This window comes from Talaromyces stipitatus, genomic scaffold (genome assembly GCF_000003125.1).
Source record: "Talaromyces stipitatus ATCC 10500 scf_1105507295541 genomic scaffold, whole genome shotgun sequence".
Classification (NCBI taxonomy): Eukaryota; Fungi; Ascomycota; class Eurotiomycetes; order Eurotiales; family Trichocomaceae; genus Talaromyces; species Talaromyces stipitatus.
In genome coordinates, this window is record NW_002990115.1 from 3,994,550 (window position 1) to 4,015,092 (window position 20,543).

The following is a 20,543-nucleotide window of genomic DNA, read 5'->3' on the forward strand; positions in this document are numbered from 1 at the left end:
GACATCGGGAGTTATTCACGGAGTCATTCTGTGGTACTCTACTCGGTTCAGGGGTTATGTCTAGTGGTAACTCAGCATTCGTATGTTATTCAAGGATCAGATTTGTTGATCGTGGCTCCGAACTTGTTGCGACTCTGTATATTTACGGCCCTTGTTCTGCTGCACTGGAGTGCCCCAAGATTACCAAAACAGACTGCTACTACGACTAATTTTATGCCTTTCGAGTTGAGCAGAGAAGAGACTGCAAGCTTTCTTTCCTGTCTGACCTTTTCTTGGCTCAATACGTTAGTATGGAAGTCGTTCTGGACCACACTCGAGGTCACGGACCTGTACCCACTGCACCACCGCCAGAAGGCAGCGGCGGTCATCCCACGGTTTCGAAAAATGACTCAATTTACACGTCCATTAACTGGTAGGCTTTTTGCTTTTCTCAAGAACGATGTTCTGAAGCAAGGTGGATGGGCCGCTTTGAATAGTGCCACTGTCTTCTTTCCACCATTACTTATCAGACTCATTCTGGAGCACTTTGAATCTCCAGATTTGATAACTCGAAGCACGGCTTGGCTTTGTGTTGCTGGACTGTTGACTGTTGGCATGGTTTCTGGGATTGCCGACTGTCAATGCACTTGGATGGGCAACCGGATGACTGCTAAGATACGGACCATACTGGTCAATGAAATCTATGAAAAGGTGCTACGGAAGGGCCTCGCAACTCCACATCTATCAGACCAACGGAGCCCAAAAGCCAATGCTACAGATGGGAACATTCTAAACCTCATGTCAGTTGACGTCGAGCATGTCAGTTCCGTGAGTGGAAACCTCTTTCTGCTTTGGGTAACTTTCCCAATCCAGATCGGTCTCGGGACATGGTTACTGTACATCCTTCTCGGCATCAGTGGTATAGTAGGGGTTCTATGCATGGTCTTGTTACTGCCGTTGAATTTCCTCATATCCCAGCGTGTGATGGCTGCACAAGCGCGTCTCTTGAAAGTTAGTGACAGCCGTATCCAGGCAGGCAACGAATTGTTGCATAATATCCATACTATAAAATATTCAGCTTGGGAGGCCCAATTCCAGAATAGGGTCATGGAAAAACGTCGAGCGGAAATGAAGGAATTGCGTTCGCGTTTCGTGTGGTGGTCAGTCAATGCTACGACTTTCCATTCCCTCCCACTCATTGTTACAACTATAACCTGCTTTTTCTTCACTGCAATCTGGGGTAATCGTCTGAAAACCTCAATTGCATTCCCAGTCTTAGCTATCTTCAGTATAATCCGGATCCCCTTGGATCGTCTGGCCACCTCTATTACATTTCTATTGCAAGCTCGCGTTTCTCTGGCCCGTATCGACAATTTCTTACAAGAAAGAGAAACCGACAAGTACAAGCAGCTATCTATGGTTACTGATAGATCCATAGAGGAGGATATCGGCTTTGATCATGCTACACTGTCATGGCCATTGGAAGCGTCTACAAACACGCAGGGCAATAAGACAGATGATGGAGACGGCATGGCCTTGGAGGAACTTCTTAGTGTTCGACCGTTTATGCTTCGGGATCTAAACATTCGATTTCAGATCGGTCGCCTCAACCTCGTCTGCGGACCAAGCGGATCGGGAAAATCTTCCATTTTACTTGCTCTTCTCTGCGAAATGGATCTAATCGAAGGCCAAGTTGTGCTTCCCCTAGTTTGGAGGGAAGAAAATTCGTCCGCACAGACAACAGCGTACTGTCCACAGGAGCCGTGGATCATGAATCGGAGTGTACGAGAGAACATTACACTCAACACACCATTCGATAGCCTGCGTTACGAAAGTGTTCTGCATGCTGTGGCACTTCTTCCAGACATTGCTAATCTAGATAATGGAGATCAGACCTTCTGCGGAGAGAATGGAAGTCGACTGTCAGGTGGTCAAAAGCAACGTGTTGCTCTCGCGCGGGCACTTTACAGTGATTGCAAAATTATGCTTCTTGATGATTGTCTAAATGCATTAGACCCTCACACCGCGAAGCACGTCTTCTTTCATGCAATCAAGGGACCGTTGATGAAAGATCGCACCTGTATTCTCGTTACGCACCATACACATCTTATCATTCCTCACTGTGATTATGTCTTTCTGCTCGAAAACGGCACAGTACAGGCTGAAGGTACACCAGATACACTTGTCTCGACAGGTTTCGTTGACCTGGATATGACAGAAAGCGATGTGCCGTCAGTATCGGAGCTTTCACTTACGAATGGCAAGGTTCCCGACGTTGACGAGTCATATCCGGGAGATTCTGCGAATATGGTCCCCCAATCCGAGTTTCTTCAGGAGTCTAGAGATGCAGAAACACAACTAGGTCACGTGGAACGCAAGGCTGAGGGAGCTGTCCCCTGGTCCATCGTGAAGAGGCACCTGAGCGCTATGGGGAGTCGATGGTACTGGGTAGCAGTATTATCCTTGTTCGTAATACAACAGATTGCTTCACTCGGAACCAATTTATGGATCAAGAATTGGGCATTGCAGTACGATAATTCGGAAGCGCAAGTCAATGCATGGTATTATATTACAATCTACGTAGCGTTGTGCGCTCTCTATGCACTTGTCACCGCGCTTCGCGATCTCACCACCTTTTACGGATCCCTCAAAGCTTCATCCACAATATTCGCTCGACTCCTTAATAGAGTGGTCCATGCCAAGATAAATTTCTTCGACAGTGTCCCTTTAGGACAAATAATAAACAGATTCTCGAAGGACATGGAAGTAGTTGACCAACTTATAGCGGGATTCTCCACCAGTGGGTTACAGCTCCTTGTCTCTATCGCTATGGTTGTCGTCTTTATATCCACTGTTCTGCCTGCATTCCTTATAGTGGCTTTCTTCATCTGTGTGGCCTACTACTTCGTCATGGCGATGTATATCAATGGGGCCCGGGACTTGAAGCGGATCGAGGCTGTCGAGAGGTCGCCTCTATACCAGCAATTCAGTGAGACTCTTGCTGGTTTTATTAGTATTCGGGCATATGCGCGAACGTCGGACTTTATCTCACATAATCTCAAGCTCGTGGACCGGTTGAATCAGCCGTACTTACTCCAATGGGCCAGTAAGGAATGGCTTACTTTCCGAGTGAATGCCCTCAGCTCATTTATCTCGTTTTTCACTGGTGCTTTTGTGCTGTTGAACTCTCAATGGATTGAATTCGGCAGTGCCGGTCTCGTGCTCTCTTATGCGGTAACTTTCACGGAAAATGTTATGTGGCTGGTTCAAGTGTATGCAATCATTCAACAAAATCTCAACTCGGTGGATCGCATCTTCGAATACGATCAGATTGAGCAGGAGGCTTACACACCTGTGCGGCAAACAGTTTATGATATGCCAGAGGATTGGCCATCTCAGGGTGACATTCGATTGATTGAATACACCACGCGCTATTCCTATAACCTAAAGCCTGTCTTGAAAGATATTAGTTTCCACATTCGGCCTGGTGAGCGTGTTGCGGTCGTCGGGCGGACGGGAGCAGGCAAAAGCTCCCTTTTATTGGCGTTAATTCGAGTTTTGGAAGCAGACAGTGGGCGTATTGAGATTGATGGGATCGATATCGCGGCTGTCAGCCTTGAGCAGCTTCGGCGAGCCATCACCATCGTACCCCAGAACCCGAAGCTATTCGATGGCACATTGCGTGATAATTTAGATCCACTTAATCGTGCCACCGATGAAGATATTATAAGCGCCCTGAATATGGTTCATCTCATTGATAACGTAGGGATATCTGAGCCTGTAAGAGGGATGGATCTACTGCAACATCCAGCCAATGCGTTGTCGCAAGGTCAACGTCAACTGTTGTGTATTGCTCGCGCTCTTTTGCGTCGGTCACATATTCTCATACTCGATGAAGCAAGCGCTTCTATTGATTATGCAACGGACACGGCGATCCAAGCAGGATTACGGGCGAGCATCTCTAAGGAAACATCAGTGCTGACAGTTGCCCACCGATTACGAACCATTGCAGACTACGACCAAGTCATAGTGCTGGATACTGGGCGTATTGTAGAACAAGGGTCTGTTCAAGCGCTTCTTGCGCGGCAGGGACGGTCTGCCATTTTCCGCCGTATGTGTGAGGAGTCAGGAGATCTTACCCATATCATGCGAGTGGCCTCTGAGAGGGACTTAAACATCGGGGGTGCGCAACGAGTGATGATTTGAAGCAACGTGTATATGTACTTGGTCTATCGTCTTCGTATGAAGAACACCTGGCACCCAAGAGATTTGTTAGTGTAATGGAAACGATGGTGATATACGACTCGAATACCGAAATAGAACACATGTTTCATAATATGCAATTCCAGTCTGCAAATTTCCCATGCGTTCATATTTCGTGGGGATAGGAGGTCCTCACCCCTGTAAATTGTGGTGCCAAGCTTAAAGAGAACAGAAATGGGACTTTGAGATCGCCTAGAAGGATCGCTAGTGACGTCCTAATACCATTTGTTACATCCACTTGATCTGCAGAGTGCATACACGTATATGCAGTTAAGCAGTCTACCGTGACAATGTGACACATACAAACAGTTCCTGTGATGAGTAGGATGTCCAGAGAGATTGATTTTGAAAGAAGTAAAGTCTGCCAAAACTAATGCTAATCACCTGATAGTATGTGATTATGAGTGAAAATTTCATTATCGATACACTATGTTTATATGTATATCCATTGTACTGACAATCTAGATATACCGAGAGACATGATTATTTTGCACATAGCAGCAGATGCATCATATTCATCCATCCAATAAATTTTGTGGATATCTGCACTGAAGAATTGTACATTTCAAAAAACGATTGCATATTTGATGTGATCCTCAAGCTATCGCAAGTAGTACATGGCACATGCGTATCATGTTTGCCTTTTCCCTAGAAGTACATCGAACTCAAATTCGAGGCTTTTTGGGACTCGTACTCTTTTCTGAACTTGTTATTTGTCATTGGATTCAACAATCAATGTTAAGAATTAGGGATCGAAAGATTCCCGATCCTTAGAGTCGTCTTGGAAATCTTAACGTCTTCGGACACTGTCCATCATTGTCCAGTCCTACTAATTTTGTAATCAAATTTGCTTTCCAGGTCATGTAATGCCTCACAAATAGTTATTAGCCAAATGAAAATGAAATCAATAGATATCTTATGTAGTGGTGATGATATCTGTACAAATTATAACCCTAATTTCATCAATCGTTCCTCCGCCGAATTTTGCTACTGCTTTCCTAAATAGGTAATTCATCAGGGCTATGTGTGTTCTCGTGTGTTCTTCCCTATTTGAAGCAACAAGGAGTATCCTTGTAGTTGACAGTCCTCCTAGCCTTCTCGAGTGTATATGGTACGCTATTTCTCCCTTCTCCGTTTCGATTGATGTTGTCCAAATGATTGATTCGTGGAATCAGAATCAACATAGTTTTGCCCCTTGGTAGAGAAAAAGAAACCATTAAAAAGTCGAGAACAAACAAGTACAATACTCTATCATAAATACGTATGCAGTATACGTGGTTCTGGATGATTTGGTAGGCAATACTAGTGAACCACATATTGAAGTTATCCCCGTCGACTGCCCTTGTTATGGGACACGTTATGCTGCCTTTCATTGTGGGATAATCCAAAGTGAGCGATCGTAGTATTGTTTGCCATTCTAGCAATAACCTACAAAATTATCAACTTATTTGCATTCGTATCTAAAAGAAACTCAAGTAATATCCTGATTGTCGTCACAAAGAACAGCGAAAAGATTGGTAGATGCAGGGGACTACCCTATTATCATTATTATCGATTGTGTTGATCCATAGATTGATAGATCCATAGATGAATGCTATCCTAAGTGTTTCGGGCTTATATTTAGACTGTACATATCATGCTCAACGGAACAGCACACAAAAATATCGAGAGCAAGAGTGGCTTTTCCAAACATATGTCTGTTGGCCTGGGTTCAAACTGATACCCCTCGACAATCACACAGACAATATCGAAATGCGAAATAAGAAAGAAAAGTGATGCGTATCAAACGCCAGCTGTCCGCGCTCATGAGAGCAGTCATATCCAAAATCCCATCCCGAGGTCCACGCCCATAGCCAATAATATTCCATTATTTTGACCCAATCTCATATCCATATCCATTTTCATGACCCATGCCCATCAATATACCGGTGGATTCTGATACCCACATTACCTTCCATTCCCAATGCCATACCATAGTCCAAAACTCCACAGTTTCAGATCGTTTTAACGGTGTTCTCCTTTCTTTTGCCATTTCCCCGATATCACGCATAATTCAGAAGACATATAAACCAGACAAGTCAAGGAAAACAAAGAACGAAACTCAAAAGCAAAGGGCAAAACATTATTGAATACACACATTTCCTTCAAGGCGAAACGCCAAAGGGAAAGAAGATTAGCTAGCTTGGTGAAACCTCTTCAATGATTGATGTTTGCTGTTTCTCTTCGTCAAGGCTTCACTGTGCCAATCACCTGAGTCGCTGCGTGGCCTGCTTCGAAGAACTGGTTGATAGTTGCTATAATATCCTTCATCGAGTTTTTCCCTGTGGCCAACCCGTTGACGCACAATCCAAATTTTTGGTTTACAAGAGTGTTGACAAGAATTGCAGCCACAGGCCCAGAGAGGACCCCATCATGGCGATGAGGTTGCCCAACCCCTGGGAAAGACAACGCCCATGAAGCAACACAATGTTGTTCAGGCAGCCCAAGGCTCAGCTCAAGTTGTGCTAGCATACCCATACAATTATGAAAGATTAACCGAAGCTGCGAGTCCCTGTCAGGCTGCTGAACATGAGCGGTGACGGCGAATGGAGTCGCGAAGTCCGGGAACGTTGATGAAGACTGACTTTGTTGTTCCGGCGTCACCACAGCCATCAATTCATGAAGGAGGTATGAGAGAATAATATGGTAACTGCCAATCAAGCAGGTATAGCAGTTGATGGTGGCTAATATCAACGAGACTTGGACATCTTCAAATTGTGTTCCTTGCCAGGATGGCTGGCCAGACGAAGGTAATGTAAACGATGCCAGGGGGGTGATCTGAGGGGGTATAGCAGCCTCCGCTCCTGGAACTAATATCGGCTCAATCGTCGAGGTCGGTGTTTGTTGTACATACGAAGGGCGGCGGGAGTTGACTGGTGTGTGGATATGAGGAGCGAATGCGTTTACAGCCATGGATCTGGGGAACACTGTCGCCATTGGTACCAGACCCCCATCAACGAACACATTCACCACTTCGAGAAACTGTTGTGAGTAGCGCAGCACGTTCCGCGATGCCGACTCGAGATTAGTCAAGGCGACATTTGCATGCATATTGCCTAGCATGGCAAGTTCCTGAGCTACCAAGCTTTGACAATCTAGTAGATGCATATTCATATCGAGCAATCTTCGCAGATTTTCCTGGTCCCACCATTGCTCTCTGTCGTCGAGGCAAGGAAATGCTACAGTGAGTCACATCTTAGTTTAATTTTTCATCTTCAAGCAGATCAGTGAGTGGTCGGAATAGGAAAAAGAAGCTTACGGTCATCAAACTCATAGCCCTCTGCGCCTTTGCTGCAGTCACTCTCCGGTGTCCAATCCTGCTGTCTGGCGGCCGGGAAAGAAGTTGTCTGTAGCGGAATCTGGCGCTCTTGTTCATTGTCCATTGAAGGGGGTGTTATCAGGCCCGAAAACACAGGAACTTGGTATTCTTCGAATCCACTATTTACTAAATAGCAATCTTCTGACTGCAACCCTGTCCCAATCATACTAATCTCTCTGGGAATTGCCTCTGGGTAGAAGCCGGCGGTATTGTCCACCGGCAGCTGATCGGAGACGTCTAGCGGTGATGAGATTTCTTGCGTACCCTGTGGGTGTCTGCCAGTGGTTGTCTTCTCCGGTTTTGTGATTGCAAGAACTCTATCTTTCGTCTTTTTCTTGCTCACAGGACGATCCATCGAGCTAATGGTACATGCTATACGGGCTTTCCGACAGCGCTTGCATGGCATAAGCGAGGGTCTCCAGATGTCCCTTTCGCATCGCAACTTCTGCATACGGCAGCGGTCACAGGCAAAGCGACGCGGCTGCTGAACAACTTCAGGATGGTGCAGAGGATGTTGATGGTGGCGTCCTTCCAAAGGGGTCAGGTGAGTGGGGTTCATCATCATTATAAATTGTTTCCAGATCCGTCTTATATCGTGGTTTGGTGTTTTTAAAACAGAGAGATAGCAGCGAGAAAGGAGCGAGGTAGGATATATGTGTGATTGAAATGAGTTGACTAGTTTGCGAAGATACACGAATGTGAAGCTGCTTGTTATTCTGTTTCTTGGCTCACTTGGTTTGACCAACTTAGTCTTTTTCCCCTTTCGAGTCGATTCGCGTCTAGGCCAGAATTATCAGGGTATTTATGGAAGGAAAAAGCGCAGATAGGGTTCAATATAAAGACCTTGATGGACGAATGAATAATGGGCGCCAGGAGGGGGAACTAAAGGATTTCCTTGGGGGTGGAGTTCGACGAAAGACAACATCCGTGACGTTCTCGCGTCCTGATTAGTGCTACATCCTATCAGCTTTGTCTCAATATTGAGTTTCTAAGTTCCCAAGATCTTATCCCGATCGAGATCAAGCGGGCGTTCCATTGGCCGAGAAGTTGTCTCCATGACCATTTACTGGTCCATTGGACGAAAGACATTATTGGTAGGCTAACAGGGGACTGCAATGCCTCCTCATTAGCATTCTAGTGTGGACTACCACGGCCTTGTTACATGGAGAAACTATTGTTCAGATTGCACTTGCGATGCAGGAGAAGTCTTAGGTCTGAAGGCCAGATACGCACTGAAGAGGATCCGCTCCTGGGTAGTACACTCATGCATAAGTTCTTAGGTGGTATTGGCATTGTTTTTCTTTTCTTCAAAACTGGCCTGCACTTTCCTAATTACTCACTTGCTCGGTTTGGACAATCTACTTTATCCCGGATAGGCCACCACTCTAACCCAATCGGATGTTTGCGACATCCATCATCGAGCCAGTCAGTGGCTGGCGCCAAAAAAATCCATTCGAGTCGTGCCAAATGAGAATCGCATAAGACGTTGTACGCCAGCCACACTCAGATCCACTGTCCGATGCAAACTTCATTGGAGGACCGTTTTGAATTGGTGTTTTTCTATTAAGTATTCATACGTTATTCTCCCTGGTCGTTCAATTGGTTCTTGGCCCACCTCTCCATTCCCAATCTCATTGTTGACTTATCAGACTAGAGGTGAGCATGGGCCAACAGAAGTTCCAAACAACCCAGGTAAATGGTTATGTGTCGGCGCACGCGTTAGCTTACTGTAATCCGTGCTCGCTGGTTGATCGATGCTCAGTGTGTAGCTTGATCAGTGTGGATCTGCAGCGAGTCTATTTACGGGGTCATCAATAGTTCCCACCTAAGATGACCAGGGTCAAAAAGACACTATGGAAGATTCCAAATGCACTAAGAGAGAGGGGAAAGCATTTTTGGAATAGCATGCAAATATATTTGAACACCCCAGGTTGAAGGTCTTTCTTAGTAGCTCTAATACAGCATGGAGACTTCTAGTGTTAGAATGTATTTCTATGAGGAAAGTTTGAGAGAAATCTCGCTAATCTGAGATGGGAACCGGTGGGACAAGGTCATGAAGCAATTGCTTGCTGGTCGTGCAACATTAGTCAGACGAACTGGAAACTCTAGAGAGACGACGTGTTCTCAGACACCCGTGATCATGGTAAAGCACAGATTTATTTATCATTAGCATGAACACGAAGTGGCGGTGTCTACGCTGTCAAATAAGCATCAGGTACCCATCATTGACAAGAGGGTCCTTGTGGTCTTTTTGACTACCTGATCTGCAGCTAACTGTCAATGGTGCCAGCCACAGCTGATGTTTATTTGATTGGTTGTGGAGCACTTACAGGAATATCAGGGAGAAATAAATACTTACATACATGGGTTATCGCGACTGCCAGGGCCGCGGATTAAAAAGGAGCATAAGTCGTGTCATTTTGCTTGCAACGCCACTTGGGAAAACCACGTTCTGCGCGGTGTGATTGTGTGGTTAAATGCACATAAAGTTTGAGCTAACTGCTAAAGACATAGGATCTATCAAATTTTGGCAGATGGAGTCTCCAAAAGACGGTCAACGAGTTACTACAATGAGCTGAGTCAAACAGATATTAGAATAGGTCCAGCGAGGTAGTGTGGAGAATGGACTCAAGTAACTGTGTCTCCAGTCCTATGTGTATTTGAGAAAATGTGATGTAGAGATAGAGACACAAATGGGGCTACTGACATACGTTGGAACGAATTCTAAGTGGAAACCTCGTATTTTCCTTGCAAAATATTGTTCCGGTGTCTGCAATACGAAATTTTCCATAATTAGAGTAAAATAGTAAAGGGTAAAATGAATAAAAGAAGAAGGAAATGAGGAATGGCAAAGACAAGAAAAAATAGACACGGAGTTTAAGAAAAACAAAGGACGCAGGCATAGTTAGAGGAACAAGGTTCCGGCTAAGCCCTGACGAATCTCGGGAAAGCCGCGCGCTAGCGGAGACCCTAAGTGGGTCAGTGGGTCGATCTAGTGTGGGGATAAAGTGATCGACCAATAGATTCTCTAGGAAGCATTTTTAATTTTTATTCGATATTGTTATACATATCCTGGAATCTCAATACATGACTTGCGAATAGATAGTTGAGGCTACATAGCAGAAAGTTAGTTAGGTACCCATTGCTACACAGGTGATTACCATGATGTAGTATCAGCTAGCTACGAGCGAGCCATCTGAGAGAGGCACACGCCATGCACCGCCATAGTATGAAGTAGAGCCCGACAGAGGACTATGACTGTATAGGCTGATAGAAAGTAAACGTTGTCGAGTCCCATATGTACTCCGTACCGAGCTTCAGACCCCAGTGCTGGTAGACCGAGATCAAGCGAACTATCTGTGACTCTGTGACGTTTGTCTGGATTTAAGCAAGACGTACCCAGAAATAATTAGAATATCTAATTACGTATTTCCAAGGGAAAAAAAGCAAATAAAGAACACGAAAGCTACTAATGCAACTGTCTCGAGGAGCTTAGGCAAATCCGAGAATTACTTTTACAGTCTGGTGTCATGAGGAAAAAGAAAAAAGAAACCAAATCGCAGTGCTCCCCCTACTGCCGCTGGTAAAGTGCCAGTTTTGCATAGACAGGGTTCTGCGCAATTAATGCAATGCATCTGGCTTAAAATGATCTCACATAACCAAAGTCCAAGGTGACTGCCTGAGCCTCCGATTGGTCTTTCCCCGATACGGAAGCTAGTTAGGGCACGCTCCACTTCTTCCCAGCCCTAACTAGATAACTAGATATATAACCGAGTGGACGAATGGAACAGGAAAATATATAAAACGGCTGTTTAACATGCCTGCTGATCGATGATTATTTAGCAGTATCAACTAAGAGCTGAAAAGGAACGTTTCAATTTGTGGATCTAGCTCCTTCAAAGCGTTTTTGGTTCGATACATACATAGAGTTAGCCTTGAAAATATCAATGTCTTTTGGTTTCCATGTGGTGACTCTGCTACGCATTAGGCTTCCATATGAGGTCTCAGAACTCTTACCAAAGTAGAAATTAGATTACTAAGATACTTTTTTTTGTCATCAGTTGGACGTCAAACCCAAGAATGGTAATGGAATTCGTATAGATCTTGAGATCTGGGCTAAAAGATCGGTGAATATCTCTGTCATTCAAATTTTGCCACCAGTCTATTAATCTACCACTAGGATAGCGTTATTGAGCATGTCTCAGATACTCGGAGTAATATCAATGAATTTAATCTTATAAGCCTTGGAATCTGTCAAGATCCCACGAAATTTTGTGAATTAAGATTTGACAGACTCACTAGTCCTATGTATATGCTCTTGTGGGTTTTCGGATATTACCTTAACGATCTGCTATCTCCTTCTATTGATCTCACGTAAAGTTTAATGGAATCTTGAACTTGGCGGTATGCTATTAGTATATGACATGTCTAACCATTGCCCGAAGTTATTAAGCACTCATTATTCATGTACCTCGAGTCAGGAGAGGCAAATGACATGTCTGTTGAAGTCAGGATTGTAAGTATTCTATGTTAATCATTCAGTTATATTCAGGTTAGGTTAAATATAGGACAGGACTATGTCTGGTTGTGGGATGCACCGTGTCAAAAGCTGCAATGCTTGCCTGTACCAGTCCTAATACGACTAAATAATTTGCTAGCTAGATACGATCGTACTCACACTTGCATAGATCTAGAGAACTGTCATATTGTGCGGTATTTTCCTCCTTCCTTCTTTCTGATCTATGACGACACACTTCATAAAGTCTCGGCCACAAATTGTAATCAACGGTGAGTTATGAAGCCACTATATAGAAGACCAACTTAGCGTACATTACCCTTCAATGTATACTGGCTCAAACCTTGATATAGATAAGATGGGTTATTTACATGTCCGAAATTCCGATTTATGGCTGGCCAACCGTGACTATCTATCAAACTACTCAGGAGCCGCCATTTGAATGGGAAATGGCCGGTGCTGATTCTGGAGAGTATAAAGTAAGCATCCCGGCCTGTCAACCTCTCATGATCAACAAAGCATGAAATACAAGTGCGGTGTGGGCATTTGATGCAGAAAATTGGAGCTTATTCATCCTGCAAGTTGAAAGATTTTGTCACCTAGCTGTCATGCAGGTCAATAAGAGCTGTCTACTAAAAGATTTTACTCAATTATTCGGTGGGAATTCAACATGCTTCTCACTCAACGCATGCGATTGGACGGCAAAATTACTCCAGAGGAGGACAAGGGCAACAGATGACGGAAATAGGGGTGCTATCTTGACATACATATACATGTATAAGCAGGTCACTATAAATGTAACTGCATGAGTTGCATATTCAGTCATTTTGTAGGCACAGTAATACCTACGTGCGGTACAACATACTCTTTTACCGTCCACAAAAAACTTTGAAGATTTCCCGCATTTGCGCCTATTTGACATGCGGTGACACGAATCTGGGTGTTTACAATATACAACCCCTTTTTCTCATGAGTAATGATTTCCTTCCTGTATGTACGGCGAGTCATCGAAGGCCTATACAGGATGGTATTTTCCTACCGGAAATTTTTTCTTGGCATACGTGCTGTATTTGAGTTTACGAATCCGAGTCTTGACAAGGTCTTAGTTGCAGAATACGAGGACGAGTTGTATAAGACACGGAGGCGGCTCTATATGTACCCGAAAATCTTCCCGGTATCCTCACTACTATAGAATAATGCTTTCTTTTGCAAGCACCTGACTAAGCAGTGGCGTCAGATCACATGTAGTAGTATGACTTTCTCATCAGCTGGGGCACTCTGTACCCCTTTATCAGGATATAATTAGTCTAACCTCTTCTGTCTCTCCAGCACAGCGAGAGGAGACAATTCGAAATTATGCAACATTATCAGACTTTCGAATTGATTCTCTCGACTTCTCTCCTTCGTGAAAACCATTTACCGGGTCTGAAGAAATGTTTGCAATCACGACTAAACTGCGTATGAGATGGGAGCACAAGGTTGGAGAAAGAATGATAGATTTAGGTAATATCTTCGCCACTTGAAGCTATACCGGGCTCTATTCGTGTTCCGCTTGTTCTTGAGGTTGGACAAAAGCATGTGCTCGGTCAAGATCACAAGGCAATTACCCCCTCCTTCACCTCGTTCGTCTTGTGTTGCCTGGACAATGGTAGTAACCTTTCCATAAATGGTATTAATGTAAGAGGCAGATTCCGCCTGGGCAGTCATGATTCAAATGCTTGATGTGACTGGGCTGTATTTGGTGATTCGGCCACATTCTTGACGCGGGTCGTCTGTTCATCTGCCACGGATGATTCTTTTTTTGCTACTAAGAACACTTAAAAATGACGGAAGAAATTCGATCTAATTTTGGTTGAGATGGAATACGGCGTCTCACTGTCCATACGCTCAAGCGGTCAAATGGTACGTAAAATTATGTGCTTTCCCAAAGGGGATAACAGAAAGTAGAATGTAATTGAAGATCTCCCAGCCAATGGCCTGAATATCATGCCTCCTTAAAATCCGCTGTCAATTTTAAGTGGTAGGACTTTGTTGACCAATGAAATGATAATTCATAGACCTGTTGTTCGCAACCACCTACCTTAGGACATGCCTGCAACTAATCGATGCTCCACTAATTCATTTCTTGAACTCGGCATATCGAAATCCAGTACGCCATTATGGAGATCGTATTCCAACCATTTTGGGGTTACTCAAAGTTCCAAATACTCGCAGAATGAAGGTTCCATATCCACGGATGGAAGAGGGTACTCGTGATATTGACACAGTGTGAGGTTGCATATGACAAAAGGGAAGGGGTGCTCGGACGTGCTCTCTAAACATTCCATGCAAGATCTGGGTGGGGAGACGAATTTCGATGTACCGGGATATGTGTATAGATTAGATAGATATGGGCGTACCGTACTGTCTCAGATGGTCATTGAATGATGAACTATGTTGTAGTTCCCTTTTTTTGACCGTCGTGTGACCTTACGGCTTTCATCGGTCCATTTTGCTGGGTCTGATGGAAAATAGCATGACAGACCATTTACATTTCCTTTTTGGGTCGCGACGACATAGATGAATAGATCTTGACACAACATGTGCTGTCTCAATTCAGGTCGTGCGAACTCATTCCACCCTAATTCGATGATTCGGTGATCTCATATATCACAAAACTTACAGCCGACATGATCATCTCGTTCTTCCTGTCTCTAACCGATGCAGTATTCTCCGTCTTAGCAAGTAATTTATTGAACTGTGAGCTTTGTGTGTGTGCAATCTGCAACTAACCATGATACTATAGAGCTCATGTGACCTGAGAAGACCTAATTCGTGAACCTTATTCCAGTTCAGACGATGACTGTACATTTTTTCGTGTTAGTAATTTTTCAAACTATCGTGGGCATGAAATGGATAAGTGAGTATCATTGATTCTTTTTAGGTAGTGTCCGACATTGGAGTTTAGCTACCATGGCCAGCAAAAACCGATACAAGATCCATAAGCAGCGAAGAGATCTGATTGGTCAAACTACCATGAAAAACATCCTTGCGGCAGAATATTCACCGCCCTAGATGTATCATCCCATTCGACGTAACTTTTTCCTATGAATGAAGAGCTTGAGATACAAGGAATTCCTGACTCAATTGGCTTTGTGACTGGTCTCAGGCTCCGCATTGAGCTCCTGTCAGTCTCTTTTGTAGTGGAAAATTGTATGTGAGTCAATTGGTAGCTTCCTCGCATATTTATCCACAGGAACGACGAATTGTGGATGACATTGCTAACAACGTCTTCACGCGCAGGTGGCCAATTACACCCGTATTCCGAAAATATGGCATCCAGCTATATGCCTCGCCTCTACCAACTTAGGGGCGTTTCTTCCGCGTTGAAACGAGTCCACTTACCCTGTACCCATCGAGCTACACCATGTCTCAACAAGCGATTCGCGTCCACCGAGCCGGAACCAATCGCAACAATAACAAAGAAGAATAAAAAATCACCGCTCAGAAAATTCATATTTCGAAGTTCAATAGCTTTTGTGCTATTCGGAGGATACCTCTACTTCACTGATACTCGAGCCAGCGCTCACAGATATATTGCCGTCCCGATCATACGGTGGTTGTTTCCGGATGCGGAAGACGCTCATCATGCCGGTGTCGCTGCGCTGAGGGAGCTATATAAGTTTGGTTTACATTTTCGAGAACGCAGCTCTCCAGATTTAGGTGGGAAATTAGCCACACAGGTAAATAAGATAAAAATACATTAGTAGCTCGTAACTGGCTAACATGAAAATCAGGTCTTCGGTTATACTCTTTCCAATCCTATCGGAATCTCTGGAGGATTAGACAAACACGCAGAAATCCCCGATCCACTATTTGCGCTAGGTGCAGCTGTCGTAGAAGTCGGAGGTACAACTCCATTACCCCAAGATGGAAACCCGAAGCCACGAGTGTTCAGAATAGTTTCGCAATCGGGAATGATTAACCGCTATGGTTTGAACTCAAAGGGTGCCGATCACATGGCCAAGGTTTTGAAGCAGCGTGTCCGTGAATTTGCCTACGCCAATGGCTATGGCTATAGTGATGCCGGCGAAGAACGCGTGTTGAATGGCGAGGCCGGCGTACCACCCGGCAGTCTCAACGAGGGCAAATTGCTTGCGGTCCAGGTCGCGAAAAACAAAGTCACACCGGAATCAGACATTGCCGCTGTCACTCGCGACTACGTGTATTGTGTCGATCGAGTTGCCCCGTACGCTGATATTGTGGTCGTGAATGTGTCCAGTCCCAACACACCTGGTCTGCGTGGCCTCCAAGCAGCTGGCCCGTTGACTGAAATCCTCAAGGGCGTAGTGGGAGCTGCCAAGCGTATCGATCGCAAGACCAAACCCTTTGTCATGGTCAAAGTCAGCCCCGACGAGGATTCCGAAGAGCAAGTCGATGGTATATGCCACGCTGTCCGCGAGTCCGGAGTCGACGGTGTCATTGTAGGCAACACGACGAACCGACGACCTGAACCACTACCCTATAGATACCCACTTTCGTCCAAGGAGGAGCAAACGATGACTGAGACAGGTGGTTATTCCGGACCACAACTGTTCGAACGTACAGTAGCTCTGGTCTCGCGCTATAAGCAGAAATTGAGTGATGCAGGGTCACAAAAGACTATTTTTGCGTCTGGTGGTATCACCAATGGAAAACAAGCGCAAGCTGTTCTTGATGCCGGTGCGTCTGTTGCTATGATGTATACGGCTATCACGTTCGGTGGAATAGGTACCGTTACACGAGTGAAGAATGAGCTTCGTCAGGAAAGGAGTCTGTAGATAGAAGTGTGCATTAGATGATTAGAAATTCTCTATGTGTACCATTTATGTATTTGATCTTATATGAGTTTTCTCTAGGCTACGACAAAAGTCTCCTCGACTTCTCTAACAACCTTCCTAACACCCTCAACTTGATGCGCAAACCGACCCAAAAACATACCATCAACGGCCTTTCCCAAACCACCTTGACTCCAAAGCCCTGGCCCAGCACTACCACCATATAATACCCTAACATCCCCTTCTCTCTTCCCAATCACAGCCCTAATCCCCGCCACAACAGCCGCAACATGTTCAACACCAGCCGGCTGAGGTTGTCCGATAGCCCAAACAGGCTCATAGGCGAATATGACGGGCGCATGATCCGGTAGCGCTCTCAGGACAGCGTGGATTTGTGTTTCGCATTCCCGAACAGCTAATCCCACCGCTTCAGATGCGACTTGGCCCGGTGCACTCAATTCGCCGATACACACGAGCGGAATCAAACCTTGCCTAGAGACTGCCGCTGCCTTTTTACCGGTAATTTCATTCGTTTCACCGAACATATCCCGCCGTTCGGCATGGCCTAGTTCAACGAGTGAAGCACCTATTTCCTTCAGGGCCAGAGGTGAGACTTCACCAGTAAATGCGCCCAGATCTTCCCAGAACGAGTCTTGGCCGCCCAGTAGAAATGGGGGCGGCAACTTCTCCGTCTTGGTGGTGTCTAGTAATTCCGATTCCCATTTCCGAATAATTTCTGCACACGGGTAGATGGTCAAAAAATCTGGGATTAGGGCAAGCAGCAATTTTGAGCGGTTTTTCGCAAGCACGATTTCACTCTTGGGATCGAGAAGATCACGGAGATATTGTAACGTGCGCGAGGGCGTAAAATACATCTTCAGGGATATGATCAGGAGCTTTTGCGGTAGGACAGGATATGATACTGTCGTCGCCATTCTTTCTTTCTTTCTTTTTTTTTTCCGTCTCGGGTTTTCTGCCTGGTTGGTGTAGGTTCTGTCTTCTGGTCGGCCGAGGTTGATATCTGATCCCTTCACTTGTAACGCAGGACCCAATTGACGCGTGTACAGGCCTTGAGCCGTGTCAGAAATGATCAAAACACTCGGAAAAGAACGGGTGAGGGTATTTAGGATGGTTGGCTGTTACAAATGATATGAATGATAATCTTGATGTAGATATCCACAATGAGGTCACTTGCGCACGCAGTACTGTGCTCCGTAGACAGTGTGGTCGAGCAGTAATCTGAGCGAAAACAATGAGTTTCTGAAACATGAGATCGAGATTTTGCATATGATTACAGGGGATATCTGTAATCAATATACCTGGTGTGTAGATTGGAATAGCGGGGTGTGGAATCTGGAGTGGCCCGCTTTTATCAGTCCGTGGAGAAAAGATGATCTGGGGGAGGCAAAATGTCTTCCAGGGATTTACTATACCGCAATAGTGTTTGAGTGACTATAGCTTTTGGAACGAGTTACTGCATGAAGCTATAGATAATACCTTCCAACAGATTTGACCACCGAAACAAAGTAAGCATCCGATCATTAAAAGATGATCATGCTCGGAGCCTGCGCCGAGGGAACGTACCGGCCGGAGATGCGCCGAGTCTCGACATAGGACATATCATGACCTTTTGCCGCCTCGGAGTCACGCTTTGGGATAGAAATTGCTCGTAAAAGCACTAGCCATCCATTCTGAGCGGTCTAGGTTCGTGAACACTGCGCAGATAGGTCTGTTCTTCGTCACGAGTCGCAGCCAGACACGTCGGCCTGTAAAATACGGTACATGTGCAACCTGGGATCTCCACTTTAGGAAATGCCGTCACCTTGCATGTATATTTGTGGTACATACATACACAATACGGGGTTGACTATGCTTAAAGAAGGATGCCGCATTGATTTTCGGCCATCCACGGAGTTGGTCCGGTACCTCTGATGATTACTCTCGACCGAATCAACAATCCCATCACTATCCAATGGATCTCTGCAGAGTCATTCTTCCAGTGGATCATTCTAGCAGTCCGGTGATGCTCTGTGACGCCAAACTTGGCGCTGTCCGTAGCAAGTTCCATCCGAATTATATACATGCCAGACTACAGATGCATATAAACAAGGGACAGGGACAGGCTTGGAATCAGGGGTCCTGCCATCGAATAATGCCACATGGAATAGTGATAATCAGTGGCGGAAAGGAAGTGCCTTTCCTGCTGAAACCCAGGTCCCTAGACAAGGTAACTAATTAATAATGTTGTTTTGATCCCCACGTTCAGACAGCTTAGCGTATGTGGAGTAGCCTGGCATAAAACACATGGGGGAGAATGGGGGAGAGGATCCACTATTACTTTTGCCTGAATGAAAGCGAGGGGATGCATATCCTGGCTGCTTTCAGAGAGGACTGGCGGCTGCTAGATACCCTACATATAAATGTGGTGCAGAAGCCCACTCTGCTCGACTTCTGTAGTTCTTATTTAGTGCCCTTTCCCAGTCTTTAACCCAACTCCAGACCCTGAATATTCCAATATAGACTACTTCATCAGTCATCCAAGCTTACAAATAATGTCTTCCGACCTCAAACCTCTCCGCATTGTCATGGCCGGCGATGACGCCGGCTACGACTACAAAAACACCCTCAAACAGCACCTCGAAAAGAGTCCCATGGTCGAATCCATCGTCGACGTCGGCGTCACCTCCACCACTGACAAAACCCCCTACCCGCACCCAGCCGTCGAAGCCGCCAAACTGATTGCAGAGGGTAAAGCTGATCGGGGCCTCTTCATCTGCGGTACGGGACTCGGTGTTGCCATCGCCGCCAACAAAGTGCCAGGCATTCGCGCCGTAACTGCCCACGACCCCTTTTCCGTTGAGCGTTCCATTCTCAGCAACGACGCCCAGGTTCTTTGCTTCGGGCAACGGGTTATTGGTATTGAATTGGCTAAGAAGCTTGCTTCGGACTGGCTTACGTATCGATTTGATCCTAAAAGCTCCTCTGCTGCGAAGGTGCAGGCTATTTCCGAATATGAGCGGCAGCTCAAGGTCTAATAGTCTTTATTGGTCTTTTGGAATTTTTTTTTTAAAAAAAAATCTCTTTCCCCTGCAAAATACCCACAACAGCATTGAGCATATACATTGGTTTCGGTGGACTAAGGAAGGCCGGTTCCATCAATCTCACGACACGCCTTGATTTTGGTGATGGAAACGCTACCTTGAAATGATTATATTACTACGAGAATACCTGAAAAAGACGTCGACACGCCGAGACTGTTGGATCGTCCATCCATGCGTGCTGTGTACAAAATTTGTCTTGTCATATACTCACCCAATATAGACTGTTTGAATATGGAGAACGAACTAACTCAGAGCTCAGTTCTCGTGTCAAGATGCGTCCATCTGATGCTTACTGAGCGTGCATTCTGATTGGTCAACTCGTGGACCAAATAGACACACTTTCAGGTCGTTCATAAACTCGTCCATTTCCCTGAATGTTTTTACGTCAAAGATGAACTTTTGCAGTGTTCATGAAGCAAGGAGTAGTTATCATCGATCAGGGTTGGATTAGTCATGTTGGGGTTAAGATGATTCTGCGGGGATCCACGTCTTTCGATGTCCTCAATTTATTTCCGCGACAATAATAACAA

General features: G+C 45.2%; 5 protein-coding genes across 5 annotated transcripts, besides 2 other annotated features; 3 read left to right on the forward strand and 2 right to left on the reverse strand.

Moving 5' to 3' along the window:
- Window positions 1–290: 290 nt before the first annotated feature.
- Window positions 291–4,185, forward strand: TSTA_038130 (multidrug resistance protein, putative; the record flags this gene model as incomplete). The annotated part of the gene is made up of 3 exons (XM_002480991.1): window positions 291–374; window positions 436–2,146; window positions 2,174–4,185. The coding sequence occupies 3 exons, from the start codon at window positions 291–293 to the stop codon at window positions 4,183–4,185; spliced, it is 3,807 nt and encodes a 1,268-aa protein (XP_002481036.1).
- Window positions 4,186–5,751: 1,566 nt separating this feature from the next.
- TSTA_038140 (uncharacterized protein) lies at window positions 5,752–8,265 on the reverse strand. Its single transcript, XM_002480992.1, has 2 exons — window positions 7,541–8,265; window positions 5,752–7,460 (listed from the first exon to the last, which is right to left on the reverse strand). Exons 1-2 carry the CDS (start codon window positions 8,163–8,165, stop codon window positions 6,469–6,471), a joined length of 1,617 nt encoding a protein of 538 aa, XP_002481037.1. The 5' UTR covers window positions 8,166–8,265; the 3' UTR covers window positions 5,752–6,468.
- A 7,162-nt stretch (window positions 8,266–15,427) lies between these two features.
- TSTA_038150 (dihydroorotate reductase PyrE, putative) lies at window positions 15,428–16,915 on the forward strand (the record flags this gene model as incomplete). Its single annotated transcript, XM_002480993.1, has 2 exons — window positions 15,428–15,838; window positions 15,893–16,915. 2 exons carry the CDS (start codon window positions 15,428–15,430, stop codon window positions 16,913–16,915), a joined length of 1,434 nt encoding a protein of 477 aa, XP_002481038.1.
- Window positions 16,916–16,925: 10 nt separating this feature from the next.
- On the reverse strand, window positions 16,926–18,199 carry TSTA_038160 (triosephosphate isomerase; the record flags this gene model as incomplete). Its single annotated transcript, XM_002480994.1, has 2 exons — window positions 16,926–17,981; window positions 18,112–18,199. 2 exons carry the CDS (start codon window positions 18,197–18,199, stop codon window positions 16,990–16,992), a joined length of 1,080 nt encoding a protein of 359 aa, XP_002481039.1. The 3' UTR covers window positions 16,926–16,989.
- Window positions 17,847–17,871: a microsatellite.
- Window positions 18,200–19,464: 1,265 nt separating the features above from the next.
- TSTA_038170 (ribose-5-phosphate isomerase B, putative) lies at window positions 19,465–19,947 on the forward strand (the record flags this gene model as incomplete). Its single annotated transcript, XM_002480995.1, has 2 exons — window positions 19,465–19,690; window positions 19,733–19,947. The coding sequence occupies 2 exons, from the start codon at window positions 19,465–19,467 to the stop codon at window positions 19,945–19,947; spliced, it is 441 nt and encodes a 146-aa protein (XP_002481040.1).
- A 21-nt stretch (window positions 19,948–19,968) lies between these two features.
- Window positions 19,969–19,990: a sequence feature (AT_rich).
- The last annotated feature ends 553 nt before the right edge of the window (window positions 19,991–20,543 follow it).

Excerpts from the sequence above, each read along its gene's own strand:
- TSTA_038140 (XM_002480992.1), bottom strand. The coding sequence starts at position 8,165 with ATGATGATGAACCCCACTCACCTGACCCCTTTGGAAGGACGCCACCAT. Across the intron at positions 7,461-7,540 it reads GGGCTATGAGTTTGATGACC|CATTTCCTTGCCTCGACGAC; the intron begins GTAAGCTTCTTT and ends GACTCACTGTAG.